Source organism: Rana temporaria, chromosome 6 (assembly GCF_905171775.1).
Source record: "Rana temporaria chromosome 6, aRanTem1.1, whole genome shotgun sequence".
NCBI lineage: Eukaryota > Metazoa > Chordata > Amphibia > Anura > Ranidae > Rana > Rana temporaria.
The window spans coordinates 102,541,124-102,557,270 of NC_053494.1; the positions used below are offsets into that span (position 1 = coordinate 102,541,124).

General features: G+C 42.2%; 1 protein-coding gene across 1 annotated transcript in view; it reads right to left on the bottom strand.

Moving 5' to 3' along the window:
* Positions 1-10,396: 10,396 nt before the first annotated feature.
* The window catches only part of DNAH7 (dynein axonemal heavy chain 7), a 438,794-nt gene continuing 433,043 nt past the window's right edge, over positions 10,397-16,147 (bottom strand). The window contains exon 65 of the mRNA XM_040357086.1: positions 10,397-10,693. Coding sequence (XP_040213020.1) covers positions 10,487-10,693 — 207 coding nt within the window. The 3' untranslated portion in view covers positions 10,397-10,486. The remainder of the gene's footprint in view (positions 10,694-16,147) is intronic.

A 16,147-nucleotide genomic window follows, 5' to 3' on the forward strand; every position in this document is an offset into this window, starting at 1 on the left:
CTACTCAACTTCACATATCTAATGCTAATCCCACGTGTATCTGATCAGTGGTTGATTACTTGATTGATTTAATATGTGGTCTAAACATACAGTCCTCCAAAAAGGTTCACTTGTTATTTAAAACACCATTTGACACAATATAGTTATTATGGCAGAACCTCTGGCACTCTACAAGATTTGTAAGGGAACGCACATACTATTGTGATCTGACTACCCCTGATGTGATGCAGAAATTTCAGCATGAGTCAACAGTTCACTACTGCCTCACTTCAAGTTTGCTGTTTAGGGTGCTGGTGTTATTTTTGGGTTACCCTTCTTCCCATCTGTTTTTGATACCCATTGCAGGTCGAATAAGAAAGGGGGCACAATAGGAGCCCACTTAAGTGGGATTGTGGCCATCACAGGGTTAAGGATTATTAAGGGTTAAAGTTCAGTATCAGTGTGTGTACAGTTAATGTGTTTGATGTGCTAATTTTTATGTACTGTGGCTTTAAATTTTGGGATCATCAGCCAGCCAATGGGACGCAGCGGAAGTTTCTGGTAGCCAGGAAGGCTTTATAAGGATTGGCTGGGCTGGGAATCTCCCTCGTTTCCTGGCAGCACAGCAGCAGTGGAAGAACTCCTCGTCCACCGGCAGGTATGGAATCTTTATTTAAGCAACTTCTTGAGAAAGCTGGCTGTGAGGGGGGGTGTCACTGGGTGTAAATGTGAATAGAGGTCAGCAGGAAAGGGAAGCTGAAGGCAGTGTGGCTGGGACTCAGAGAGAGCAGACAGGCCGCGTTAAGAGAGTGGCAGAGGTACGCTTTCAGCATGTGAGGACTCGGAGGAGCCAGCCTCCTGAATGGAGCGCAGCAGCTGAAGTGGAGCAAGAGGCGGCGAGAGAAAGCCACTGAAGATAACATGGGCGGCGCTCCTCCAAAAAGAATAGGACCTGTTCCAGGTCGCCAGGGAGAAGAGGAGACACGAGGAGCATGGCTGCGCAGCCCATGGCGAGTGGGGGGAGGGGGCGCCCGCTCTCCCCTCAGGCAGCCAGAAGACAGGAACAAGATAGACAAGTTTAGGGCAGCTGCGTTGCAGACAGGTGCCAGCTTCAGGTCTACTGCTGGGAGAAGCCATTCAACAGTGTGCTCAGATACATACTTTGAATGTGCTAGTGGATTCTCTCTCCTCGTTAGTGAGAATGCTATCCCCTATGGTTTCTGCTGTTTCTTGTCAATCTCCTCAGCTATCTGTATCTGCTGCTATGCTCAGCCCTTTACCTCCTGCTGTCACTCATTAAGGTATGGAGATGCCCAGCATGTCATGTCCTTGGCTGTGCATACCCCACAGGTCACTGAACCAAGTATGCTGCTGAATGGAGGCGGGGCAGCTTCCAGCAGCTGGTGCGTTTGAATAATTTAAGGCCATGTCTAATTGAGTGGCTCTTTAGTATATAAATGTATCCTTTACGCTGTTTAAACTGTCCACTCTGTTCCTTTAGCTTGTGCGTCTTATTCAGTCCCTGCTATTTCTCAGGGCTTTACCCCTTGTAACTCATTCTCTGAGCACAATTTAGCCCTATTGATAATAGTGGAATACAGAGCAATTTATCAGTCCTGGAACCTGTAAGTGCTGTGGTGTTTGCTAGGACTAGGGTTCCTGAAGTGTGCAGTAAAGATGGTGTGTCCTGTGAATTGTCCTGCTTAGTTTATCATTTAAGCCTGTCAGTGTAAGTAAGGATATGGTCAGGAGTAGATAAATTCCCAGGTCATTTGTATAATTGGCTTCAGGCCTTTTTCATCTATTCTGGCAGGTGTAATTGTTATGACGAGTTGTTTTGAAATAAATTGTCCATCCCCCCCCCCCCCCTTCGCTCAGGTGGGGCATGAAAAATGTTTGTGGCTTAATTTGATTTTGTCCCTGAAACAAGTCACACTGAAGCAGAGTACAGTTAACCCTGTGAATACAGCCTATGGATGGAGCTGTTTTGCTTTCTATGAAAGTCAATGCTGTTGGAATGCATCCTGTAAACATAGGCAGGAAGGTGCACTTTGTGCAAGGGATATTTATTTAATTGCTTATTTATAGATTTTTTTCTAAAAGCCTGCACTCTAGCAGGCTGGAAAAACTGTGCCCATGTTTGGACAAGTACCCCAACAGGCAAAAGGAGTTTTCTTATGGAAAGTTTATTTATTTATTTATTTTTTCACAGGTTTTTCTATTGCCCCCCCCCCCCTTTTTTTAGGAGGTACTCTAGTAAGTACTTTGTAATTGATTGAGTCTTTTCTCAAGGTGATTGGGGACAATGTGTGGTAAGAGATAGCTGAAGGGTGCATTGCGGGTCCTTTTAGGTACCCGCTTTTTAGGAACTTTTGTTTTCCCCATAGGGGGAGGTGCCCAAGCAGGATCCCAATGCCTTCCGTCTTATGCATTACCTGTTTTTTCCGAAAGGGAGTTGTTAAATGTTGACATTGCTGTGACCTCTTGCGCAATATCTTGCATGTAATTTATGGGTGCAATTGTCAAAATTAGGTCATTTGGGAAGTAAGCTCTGATGGCTAAAGCTGATAAATCAGCGCTTCGGCTTTTGCCCATATGACCGGTTGCTCCTGGCATTTAGGACCATTGCGCAACAGTTTGGCATTCCATTGGCAGAGGAGAAGACGTGTTTGCCCACGTCTTTGTAATTTTTGGGCATCCACATTGCTACATGTAGGATGGAACTCCGTTTGCCTGAGGTGAAAGTGGCAAAGTTGAAGTCCTTGCTTTGTTTGTTTCTTTTACAAAAGAAAGTGCTTTTGAAAGACATGCAATCACTTTTGGGAGTTTTGACGTTTGCCTGCAGTACCATGCCTTTTTTCACGTAGGCTTTACCTGGTGATATCTGGTTTAAAGTCGCCGTTCGCACACATGAGGTTGGCAAGTTCCCTTAAGGTGGACTTGTTAGTTTGGGCCAGGTTCCTTGACATTTACAACGGTCAGTCCTTTTTTCAGAAAGATTTTGTCTTTACACCGGATTTCAGGCTATTTCAGGCTATTCACGGATGCTGTAGGGTCTAAAGGATTTGCTGCGATTTGGGGAACACACTCCGGCCTAGCCGGAGTCGTGGGTGGTCCAGGAGGTCACAAAAAACATTGTCTTATTGAAACTGTTCCCTATTCTGGTGGCGATGCAGCTCTGGGGAGCTGGTTTTGCAGACAGAAGGATCTTGGTGGAGACGGACAACAAAGGTGTCCACTTTGCAATTGTCTCTCGTCCAAATCTCTGCTGGTAGCCAATGTCCTCAGACAGATTGTTTTCCTGTGTTGGAAATTTAACGTATGGCTCAAAGCCAAATACACTCCGGGAGTTCAGAATAACATTGCAGATGCTTTATCTCGGTTTCAGGTGGACCGCTTTCGCCAGCTGCTTCGAGATGCAGAGGGGATTCTATGTCCGGAATTTCTGTGGGATGTGATCTTGAGGTAGTGTCAAGAGCTATTCAGGGTTCGTTCGCTCTAAGACACGGAGGTGCTACTCGGATTCCTGTAGGAGTTGGTTGTCTTTCTCTGAAGCACGTGGAATAGGGGATGGTCGTCCATTGGAGGGATTGATCTTGGCATTTGTGGCATCTCTGATGCAGCAGCAGTTTTCATACAGTCATATAACTAAAACGCTGGCTGGGGTTTCGTTCTTCTGCCGTTTAAAGGGGAATCCTTCCTGCATGTCCTTTTTTCAGTTAAACAGGCTTTGAAAGGGTACAGGAGGGTAAATTTTATGTTGGACGATAGAAGGCCAATTATCATTGGAGCTTTTTGGTGGGCTTTGCACAGTCACGTCGGCTGTATGCTACTTGGAATTTGAAGCCTTGTTGTGTAAAACTGCGTTTATGCTAGCCTTCCATGGGGCATTGCGCATATCCGAGCTGCTTCCTCAGTCAAAATTGGGTGGTTTGGGTGTTGGTTTTGAACATGTGTCGGTAGACCATTCGGGAGAGCGCATCTGGATCAGGCGCTCTAAGTCCCCGTACACACGGTCGGACAAAACCAATGAGAATGGTCCGACGGACCGTTTTCATCGGTTCACCTCTGAAGTGGACGTATGGCCTGATGTGTGTACACACCATCAGTTCAAAATCCGATCGGGTCAGAACGCGGTGACGTCAAACACACAAAGAGCTGAATAAAACGAAGTTCAATGCTTCCAAGCATGTGTCGACTTGATTCTGAGCATGCGCAGGTTTTGAACCAATGCTTTTCTGTACTAACCATCGGTTTGGTCCGATGGGGAGGCGGTCCATCGATTCGGTTTTGAAGCATGTTTAAAATTTTGGACCAAAGGAAAACAGACCGATAGCCTATACACACGGTCGGTTTGGTCCGATAAAAATGAACTTCGGTTCATTCTCATCAGACCAAACCGACCGTGTGTACGGGGCCTAAGACTGATGCTTTAGGAAAAGGGATGGGGATTACTTTTAGAACTCAGGATAATAGGTTGATCTGTCCAGTGGAATCCGTTAAGCAATTTTTGCGGGTTAGGCCCCCGGGCACCAGAATGAGTCCCCTTTAAATAAATATAAGTTCAATTTTGTTCTGCATAAGTGCCTTTTCGAAGTTTGGGTTTACAAAACTCTAAATTTTCATCCCATTCCTTTAGAATAGGAGCAGCATCAGAGGCGTGGGTGAGTCGGCTATTAAGGAAATGAGGAGGTGGAAATACAAATGCTTTAAATTATATATGTGAGGACTAACATGTTTGTTTAAATCCTCCAGGTCGACTTCGTACAATATGGATTCTGGGACATTCTTTTGTTTATTGGGCGCACAAAAGAGCAGCTCTCCGTTGCTATTCTACAAACTTATCTCTATGTCTGGAATCCTTTAAGGTATACTGGAAGGGAGTGAGAGGCCTGTAATGGCACCAATTATTTTTTCATTTATGCAGGTTAAGTCAATGTTGGCAGGTGTGCGGGGGCCTTCAATGGCACCAACTTTAGTTTCATTTAGGTATGCTAAGTCAACGTTGGCCTAGGCCGGATGTGTTAGTAGTGCACGTTGGGGGGAATGATTTGGGAAATGTAAGGATTTGCTGTTTTCAATTCAAAGGGATCTTCAGCGTTTTTCTCTAGCCTCTCCAGGTACAATTTTAGTATTCACTGATATCATTCCGTGCTTCTCTTGGCTTTCCTCTTGTCAGAGGAGGGCCATGGAGAAGATAAGGAAGCGCATAAATTGGGCCATGGAAAAGTTTATGCCTCAACTTGGGGGGTTGTCTTACAGACACGTGGACTTAGAAGGTGGTTTTCCTGGGTTATACAGACAGGATGGTGTCCACCTCTCGGACGTGAGACCTGACATTTTTAACTTGGGTTTGCAGTATGGAATTGAACAGGCCGCAGTGTTGGGGTGGGGCCGGGCATGATACTCAAGCCCGGCTTGTGGGGCGTACTATTTCAGGATGTAATGAGATAATGCTGCTTGAGTTCCCAAAAACTAAGCAGTTGCACACATTTGGTTGGTTTTCTTTATAAAATTACGTTTTTGATGTTGAGTAATGAAATACAATTTATATGGTTGATTTAATTTATTTGTGTTTAAACCAATAAAAATACTGCAGCCTTTATTTGCCAAACATTGGGTCAGTGTATTTTATTTGATTGTGCCTCGAGTAAGGTTGCATGGTGAATGTGTATGGCCTACAGTCCCATAAGAAAGGGGGCACAATAGGAGCCCACTTAAGTGGGATTGTGGCCATCACAGGGTTAAGGATTATTAAGGGTTAAAGTTCAGTATCAGTGTGTATACAGTTAATGTGTTTGATGTGCTAATTTTTATGTACTGTGGCTTTAAATTTTGGGATCATCAGCCAGCCAATGGGACGCAGCGGAAGTTTCTGGTAGCCAGGAAGGCTTTATAAGGATTGGCTGGGCTGGGAATCTCCCTCTTTTCCTGGCAGCACAGCAGCAGTGGAAGAACTACCTCCCTCCCTCCCTCCCCAGTCGCGGTAATTTTTATGTGCTAGGCGTCACCCTGGATGTCTAGGTGGGACGTGCTATTTCAGGATGTAATGAGATAATGCTGCTTGAGTTCCAAAAACTAAGCAGTTGCACACATTTGGTTGGTTTTCTTTATAAAATGACGTTTTTGATGTTGAGTAATGAAATAAAATTTATATGGTTGATTTAATTTATTTGTGTTTAAACCAATAAAAATACTGCGGCCTTTATTTGCCAAACATTGGGTCAGTGTATTTTATTTGATTGTGCCTGGAGTAAGGTTGCATGGTGAATGTGTATGGCCTACAGTCCCATTAATTTTTTTTAGCCAAATTCTAGCAAGTATTAAAGGGCGATTTATAAAAATGGTTATGAAGCAATTGCAGTTGTTTGAGTAAAGTTCTACATAAGTGTACTAAAGGGCTTCTATTGGTATAGTTGCCTTGAGTTTTTTTATTTTTTATTCTAAGACCTATTTTGACTATAAACTAGTGTGATGTTGATTGTTGCAACACATTTCTACAGGTTTATCTTTGCCATATTGTCTCTCCTGAGTTGTATTTTGTTTATCAACATTCCAGCTCATATCTCTAAGTGAACAGATTTTTGGAATAAAAACTTGAATAAAAATTATTTATGGATTTCTAGCCTATGCATTGTCGTATGCAAATGTAAATTTTTTCAGTGAAAGGTTATTTTATTAAGAAAATTGAGGAGTCCTTGTCACCAGTAGATTTAAACAGAAAACTTCCGTAAGGTTAAATGTCCATGTTGTTTATAAAAGCCTCCCTTTTTGTAGACACCAAAAGCCATGCTGCTGGATGCCGCCATCTTGAATGTGATGGAGGCAGACTCAAGTGACAGTCTGTCTTCCCTTTCAGTCCGCCTGAGCAGCTACATAAAAGGTTATGTAGGAAGGGGAGTGGCAGAGGAATTTGGACAGCACATATAGTAATGCTATCAGAAGAGAAGAAGGCTAGAGAACTGACTCTTCCTGAGTAGTTTAATTTTTCTAGCAAGTTCAAAGGCATGTTGCATGCGAATAAAACATTTTAAGATTAAAAAAAAACTTTTAAAGTTGGTGGCAAGGTCTCTTTAATAAAGCCTGTCATTTAACTGCGTGCCCAATCTGTTGCATATAACTGAGCATAGTCATATAGTAGTGGTTCTCAACCTGGGGGTCGGGACCCCTTCGGTGGTCGAATGACCATTTTCCATCCTGGGCTGTTCCTGAAGCCCGCGCTGTTCTCCCAGTCTTTCGCCGGCACGGTCACTCATCCCATATACCCCAACCCCCCCCCCCCCACCAAGGAGTATTAGAAGACATAAAAATAGAGAATACATGGAAGAGAGAGGAAAAGAGAGGGAGGAACAAAGAAAAAGGGATGGGGAAAAAAACAAGAAATTAGGATAGAGAGAGATAAAAGGAGAACAAAGAGAGTGGTACATCCTAAAATGTTCTATAAGGTTTTTAATACTGTACGAGTGGAAGGAACTCAGGGAGCTCTAAATGTCCGTGAGTTAGGGGCGCAAATTACTTGTCTTGCCTTGGGTGCTGACAACCTACACTACGAAAATAATTTTACTGTTGGGGGTCCCACAACTTGGGACATTTTATCAAGGGGTCACGGCACTAGAAAGGTTGAGAACCACTGTCATATAGTGTTTAATTACCTCTGGTCTAACCACGTGTGTCAATGTAGTCCTTCCATTCTGTTCCATCTGATTTCCATTGTGCTTTTGAGGAGGATGGTTCTACATTAGCTTCAAGCTTCAAGGTTTTTAAAATTGCAGTATATATCTATAATGTTTTTTTTATATATATAAAAAAGGGTTTGTTGGGACTCAAGGTGGAAATGCACAGTGGCATCATAGATGACCATCTTGGTCCTTCATAATAGAAATAAACTAGACTTTCTGTCCATTTTAGGAAAATAGGCACAATTTTGCAGTTGTTAGATTTTTCTATATAAGCAAAGTCCCAAGTTCTCATGTACTTAATAAACAGAAGAGCATCCAAAGTTTGTTGCAAATCTGGTTTGGTGTGGTTTGACTACCATGGGGTAATGTGGATTAATTTGACTGCTGAACAGTCATTGTGGGCAAGTACTAGTGTACATTATTCCATTGACCACAAGAAAAACACCTATTTAATGTGGCAGTGTTTCATTGTTGCGTCTGTCTTGAGGAAAATTCCCCAAGATAGCTTTTTCATGCTAACCAAAACATATGTTTCACATGAGCTTGTGATGTGAGTGAGCCTTAAGAATGCATTTTGCTAACACCTAAAAGCCAATTGTATATTACGCTTGTCATTTGTTTTGTGAATCCTTTAAAATCAAATTTTGTGTTTACTGTGCAGAATGATGGTACACTATTTAAAAAAAATATATTTAACCTTCTAATTATCTTTAATTTGTAGTTCTATGTGCATGTACAATATCATTTGACAAACCATGCACCATTGGGCTTAAAATTAGATTTTAGGCAGGTTTGTTGCTGCCAAAGTATAGGCATGGCATCCAAAGTGTCGCCTTCCTAGGGAGTGGAGAGACAAAGTTCTCCCCCTTTCAACTGTTCTGGTTTTGTCTTGAGTTTTAAATGCACTCAGCTCTGGTTCACGCTGACAGCAGGAATGAAATTGTGCGAGTTCAACTGAACCAATTTCATTCCCGCATGTCAGTCCTGATGTCAATAGAAATTTCACCCCAAAATCTGAAAAAGTGGTACAGAAACTACTTTTAGGAATCGATGCAGCGACGCACCAATTCGGACGCTGTCATTACCCACAATTGCCCCCAATTTGGCATGCAATTTGACATGTCAAATCGCATCAATGTGGACCAGGGCTAAAGGTTAAATTGAACGTGTGGCAATGAAAAATATGTTAAATTACCCCAAAAATTAAAGCACATATCTTTTACCTGAATGATAAAAGTGGCTATTTGAATTCTTCATTAACTGCAAATCTATAACCATCCCCTTCCCATGACAATAATGCCAATGCCCTTTTATTGAGTAAGGCTCCAGGCATAGTATATTGTGGAATGAAATTCATGACCTACAGTACCTTTTCTTTGACACCAAGAAATGCCGGTGGGACTGTCAATGTCACTGCATTATTAAATCATACAAATTTAGGTCATGTCTGTATTAGAATATTTTAATACCTTACTGCTTTAAGCAACAACTCCCCTAAAAACATTTTTCTCATTTTGATGGTTATCGTTCGAACGTCTGTCAGATTCAAATTGCCATCTGTGACCTGATTGGCAAGTCTTTCCCAATTTGGAACACCAACGAAAACAAATTTTTAGTAGATGGAGGAAGTGTTGTGGCTTATTATAGTGTTTTTATCGTTGTCCTGGTTACTACCGCACATCCTATATTTCATATATAGATGATATAGGGAGAGGAAGTAAAGGCGTTCTCCCCCATGGGGTCATAGACAGAAATAAAAACCTGAGAGAAATGTAACTCTTCCCCAACTCTATAACTGAAAAAAAAAGGCAGGAGTTTAAATTCAGTCTTTTCTATATTAATACAATGTCATTGTTCATATTAATATGATTTGTGTATTTAACTACTTGCTTTACTTTATTTTATGTGAACTTTTGTTCAGATCAGTTATGCATTCCAGCTAAAGTGATTATTTTGCAGTTTAAGCTGTAAAATATGTGAAGCTTGAAAATGAACATTGCTTGACCTTCATGAAGGTAATTAATGCTATTACAAAGTTGTCACTGTGTGACAACACATTTGATCTGTAGCTCAACAGTGCATCTAATCTGGTTCTTGCAAAATGTATAGATCCGGTTTGTTTTTTCAATGACTGTTGATGTGATTAAAAAAAAACTGATTCTAACTGCTTCCCATTTGACACAAACCCATTTTGTCTTCATGTTAAATATAAACTGTTACCTTTCATAATTGCTGTCTTCATTTTATGTACATTATGTTGTGAATCAAATAAAATCTCAAAAGTATTTTATTTAGTCATATTGTTAGAACAAATTTGTCTTGGTTTATAGTGCATTGCTGTTTCAGGGTTTAGGCCAAATGTTCTTATAGTGGAAAGAATCCTAAGCAACTCTTAAGCCTCATACACACAATCGGACTTCCAATGGACTTTTCCGTGAATTTTGTGCTCCGAAGCTCGTTGTCCGTGAACTTGGTATGCATACACACGGCAGGACTTTTTCAGCCAACAAACGTAGTGATGTAATAGACCCACTACGTGTTTTTTCTGCTCTTTACCACCACCCTTTGGGCAACTTCTGCTATTGTTGTCTGATCTTTAGCATTGGATCTGAGCATGCGTGTTTGTACTTTGGACTTGTGTACACACGATCGGATTAGCCGACGTAGGACATTTGCTGCTGGAAAGTTTGTCTGTTCTCACAGCGAAAATTTGTCCGATGAAAAAGTTTGTCCGATGGAGCGTACACACGTTCGGATTGTCCGCTAAAACAGGTCCGTTGGACATTTGTTGTCAAAGTCTGATCGTGTGTATGGGTCTTTAATATAGCTTATGAGCTAAGTTGACATAGTAAAGCGACACCTCGTCCAATCCAGTGCTCCTCAGGTTTATCAGAGAGAAGGGTCATTGCAATCACAAAATTTGTTGAGTGTCCAGTAGTGGACAGTGTTCCTCTTCTTTCACTGGTCTTGTACACCGGAACAATGTAGCATGGTCGCTGTGGGATGTCTGCTCTCTTGCAAGGCTTCAGCCACATCTGTAAGATATTAGTTATAACTGTTACCTGGGGTTTCTTGCACAAAAATATTTGGGGCACATATTAATTACTGTATTTATTGGCATATAACACTCACTTTTTTACCCTGAAAATAGAGGATAAACTGTGCCTGCGTGTTATACGCAGGGGGCTGTGGAAAGTATTTTTTTCCTGAAACTTCCCTCTTAAAGTTAGGGTGCGTGTTATACACCAATAAATACAATATATATCTTATCTCATAGATTGTCAAGGCTTCTACTAAGTCAAGATCTCATTTTGAAAGGATCAACAATTCATTCTCACATACATTACCATTGTTGATAATCTAAATTAAGGTTGTTGTAGATAACATCAGCATGGTTTGTTTTAGCATGTCAGGCCCATTCCACTTTTGTTCTGATACAATTTAGTGTCTGCTTTCAAGTCCCAACAATAGTATACATCTGCAGGTCACCTCATGTATGCACAGGTACATAAAATATTTTTAAAGCACCCAAAAATTAAACTTCTGCTTTACATGCTGGTGACCCCCCTGACATGCCACATTTGAAATGTTTTTTTTTGGGGGGGGGCGGGTACCCTGTTTTTAGAGGCACCCAGCTCCCACTTTCTCCCCCTGGGGGGGCCGGAAGGAAGATCACCTATCCCTCCCTGCAATCTTCTGGGACATGTCACAGGTCCCAGAAGATTGCATGGCCATTCACAGCCCGCAGTGCGGCTCGCCCAGCTGTGAAGCTACCCACATCGTTAGGCCGTTGGACAGGTGGGTGTCTGATTATTAACAGTCAGCAGCTACCTTTTTATTTAACCAATACAGGGTTGGAGGCGCGTGATGTGCATGTGACGTCATACCAGCGCTGCATATCGGTGCAGATGTTTCCATCTGCGTTATGGGGGGAGTGGCTGCTTTGACACATGCCGAGCATTTCAAATGCTCAGGTGTTGGCGCCACGCCCCCCTCTTACACGCATTGCGTGGCATTGGAAGTAGCCCTGCACAAATAGCACCCAGGTGTTCACATCATTTATTTATCATTTACATATCTGGGTGCACACATATACTCTTGGATCATGCTTCTTGTTTAAGATTAAGGGACTATCTGGCTTCCCACCTTTTTGGCTTTTTACATGCTTTAAGGGGTGACCCTAGGTGTTTTTGTGCAATCTTCCGTCACCACTTTCACACACTACTTTGCACATAGGTTCACCATTCTTGGTATCATTTCTATGGGTCTTTCCTCTCACTAGATGTGCAAATACTTACACCACTTTATAATTTGTATTACTTTTCCAGAATGGTTTTGGAATCGCCACTTTACTACCAATCATCCCTCCTGGGACAATACCTTCACACATGTGTTTGCCCACTGATGTTTGTGCCATTATGCCTGCAGCAGGACCCCAATGCCACAGCTCCTGAGGGTGACACTTCCGCCATGTCCTTGGCTCCCAGGGTCCCTTGGGAATGTTTAACCACTAGGGTACCGCACGCCTTCAAATGACGGCGGGCGGAATACCCTATTGTTCTGACAGGACGTCATATGACGTCCTGTCATTTAAAGCCGCTAGGGGACGCGCGCGCCCCCCCCCCCGTCGCGTCACTGGGAACACAATGCGCGTGCCCGGCGGCCGCGATGGCCGCCGGGCACCTGCGATTGCCCAGTAACTAAGCAGGGATGTGGAGCTCTGTGTGTAAACACAGAGCTCCACGTCCTGTCAGGGAGAGGAGACCGATGCTGTGTCCCTTGTACATAGGGACACAGATCGGTCACCTCCACCAGTCACCCCCTCCCCCTACAGTTAGAACACTCCAAGGCTACACATTTAACCCCTTCCCCGCCCCCTAGTGGTTAACCCCTTCCCTGCCAGTCACATTTATACAGTAATCAATGCATATTTATAGCACTGTTCACTGTATAAATGTGAATGGTCCCAAAAATGTGTCAAAAATGGCCGCTGTGTCTGCTATAATGTCGCAGTCCCGCAGTCCTAGTAAAAAAAATAAATTAAAAAAATCATAATTATGTCCCCTATTTTGTAGGCAATATAACTTTTGCGGAAACCAGTCACTATACGGTTATTGCGATTTTTTATTATTTAATTTTTTTTACCAAAAATATGTAGAATACGTATCGGCCTAAACTGAGATAACATATTTTTTTTTTTTTTTTTTAAATGGGATATTTATTATAGCAAAAAGCAAAAAATATTGTGTTTTTTTTTCAAAATTTACGCTCCTTTTTTTGTTTATAGCCCAAAAAATAAAAACCGCACAGGTGATCAAATACCACCAAAAGAAAGCTCTATTTGTGGGAAAAAAAGGACGTCAATTTTGTTTGGGAGCCACGTTGCACGACCGCGCAATTGTCAGTTAAAGCGACGCAGTGCCCGAAGCAAACATTTTGTCTGGGCAGGAAGGGGGTGTAGGTGCACAATAGGCAAGTGGTTAAGGGTGACTTGCAAGGTATATTGGATGTATGGTTTTCCCTTATTCCCTCCCTCTCTCCCTCCCTTCTATTCATGGTTGAGCATTAAACCTTATTGGCTATTTATTTTACTTCCAGATGTACCCCACATTGGCTCTTGATGAGTGGAGGTGTCCACAAAATGCGTAGAGCCCTTTCATGATGCAATGCTACCACCACCATCTACACTCATCCATTTACCCACGCAAATTTCTGTGGGGGGTGGGTGTGTTTTTATTCCAATCGCCATTCTCATCAAATGTCCATGTCTGTTAGGGAGTATCTAGCCATCCATTTATAATTTTTCATACTGTCTATCGTGTTATAATATATGCAACACATGTAATTACGATGTTTTTCACATTGACAATACCTCTAGTCTATGTAATTTCCTTCTTGTACTTTATGGCAATTAATATAGGTTTCAATTTTATTATATCTTTGTAGCCACATGCCTAATTTAAAGTCCCAACCCCTCTCCTTATACAATTATAATAGGGAAGGAGGCACATGGCTTTACCAAGTCATGGCCTCCTTTAAAGTCCCGCCCCCCTTTTTTTTCCCTCCAAAACCTCAAGATGCTCCATTTATTCTCCTTCACATCTCAAGTTGCCATCTTTCTGATTTATGATCAAAACTTCATTCTGTTATTCTGCAAGCCTCAATCCTACCCAGCTGGGCTTTAAATTTCAGTAATTCCTTTTACTCTGTTATTCGCCTAGCATTTCCTAACCCCTTGCAGACCTTAGGCGAAATATAGTGTTACAGTTGTTCAAAGCAGAAATTCCATGTTTGGGGCATACCTGCCTGTGCATTAGCACTGCTTAGAACAGTAATGTAAAGGCTAGATGCTGTTCACTGGTAAAGTAAAGTGAGAAACAAAATTGGAGGACGATGAATAAACAAATATAATTTGCTCCAATATAAACCATAACTTAACAATGCGGCAGAGCAAGGGAGATGGCGTGGTCACCCTTGCCCTACCACATTGTCTCCATCCTAACCTCACTACACACCACACTGATGTGTGCCTTCCGGCTGGCATGTGCACCTTGAGCCTGTTTCCATCACAAGTTCTGGGCCCTCCATTTAGTGTTTTGAGGTTGGATGAGACTTGGGCTTTTACCTTTGAAATTAGACTGACATTCACATATGACTGTTTTTTTATCTGGACTGTGTGCTTTATCTATGGCCTCATAATAAATGTTTTATATCGGTTTACATTGAAGCAAGTTTTGTTTGTTCATCATCCTTCAATTTTGTTTCTCATGGATACCTTGACTTTATCAGTGTGCAGCATAAAGTGCTTGCATTTTCTATTTTGGATCTCCAGTGGATTGCATGCAGCACAGGACTGGGTCAATAGGATACATGTTACTACTACATATAACTGCTAGCCCATTCTATAGTTGAGCGCCTTGGGTCGGTCTGTTGCATTTTTACTGCTTAGAACAGTGTACACCCATGGGTATTGCAACCTGTTATTGATTTCCACAGGCTGCTGACAGCTGTACCTCCTGGGTGCTGAAATACATTGTTTTTACACTCTATGATCAAAAGCGCCCATGTGGCCCTCTCAGGTTTTATACAGTTCAAAAGCATAATTTAGAAATACAAGGTAACCGGTAACATTGTTACATTTTGTTTACATTTACCTGCAGATCCTTTAATTTTGTATGTCCGTTAACCAATTGCTGACCATCCTATAGCAGTTTAAGACCTATTTTACACTGAGGCACTTCTCAGGCGCTTTTTGGTAGGGATGAGCCAAACACCACCCCGTTTGGTTCGCACCAGAACCTTCAAACGGACCGAACGTTCGCGCGAACATTTAGAACCCCATTGACGTCAATGGGACTCGAACGTTCGAATTCAAAAGTGCTCATTTTAAAGCCTAATATGCAAGTTATTTCGGAAAACGGGTTTGAGAACCCGGGCCTTGCCCCAGGGAACATGTATCAATGGAAAAAAAAGTTTTAAAAACAGTCGTTTTTTCTGGAGCAGTTATTTTAATGATGCTTAAAGTGAAAAAAAAAAAAGAAGAAAAATTCCTTTAAATATCGTACCTGCTGGGTGTCTATCGTATGCCTGTGAAGTGGCACGTGTTTAGAACTGTCCCTGCACAAAATGAGATTACTATAAGAAAAAATAAATGTAAAACTGCTTGGGTTTCCCCCCCTCCCCCCAGGTCATTACAAGCCCCTTTGGCCCTATATACTTTGAACAGCAGTATACAGGTGGTGCAAACAAGATAGGGACTGAAGGTTTGTTGTTAAGTAGAATCTGTTTGTAATTGTGAACTGGTACTTTTTTAAAGTGTAGCTCCAGCCATAAAATCTATTTTTAAGCTTTTCTGAAAACATAGAGAAGGGTTATCACCCCTGTAACATTTGTTTTGCTGTCTGCGTGCATCTGTTCAGAAGATTGCAATTCACTTTCTGTCCCAATTTGAATTTTTTTTTTTTTTAATGAAACAAGGATTGGTGATAAAGCATCAGTGGACAGGAGACACCTCTTACAGAAGAGAATTTCCCTTCCTAGGGGTAGATTTCCTCTCACTTCCTGTTGTCTCCTTCCGTTTGCAAGTAGGAGTCGTTTGTAAGTTGGATGTTTGAAAGTAGGGGCCCGCCGTATATACTCTGCATAAATTTGGGCCCTAGGTGTTGCCACAACAATGTAAGCCCTCACAGTTAGTGTTGGTGGGCGGCGGGCGCTGAAATGTCCTGCTGTGTGAACTATTATATCAAGAACTCTAATTACATGCCATTGTTGAACAGGGGCAGAAAAATTGGGCCTTTGGTGGTGGTGGTGCTGGTCCCACAACACTGCAACCCCTCACAGATACTCTAGTTGGAGCCCAGGAATGAGCCCGCTGCAAAGTATTGCATCAAAAATTGTAATTACACACCCCTGTTAAGCAGGGGAAAAAAAAATTGGGCCTTAGGCACTGCTGCTGGTGCCACAACACTGCAACCCCTCACAGATACTCT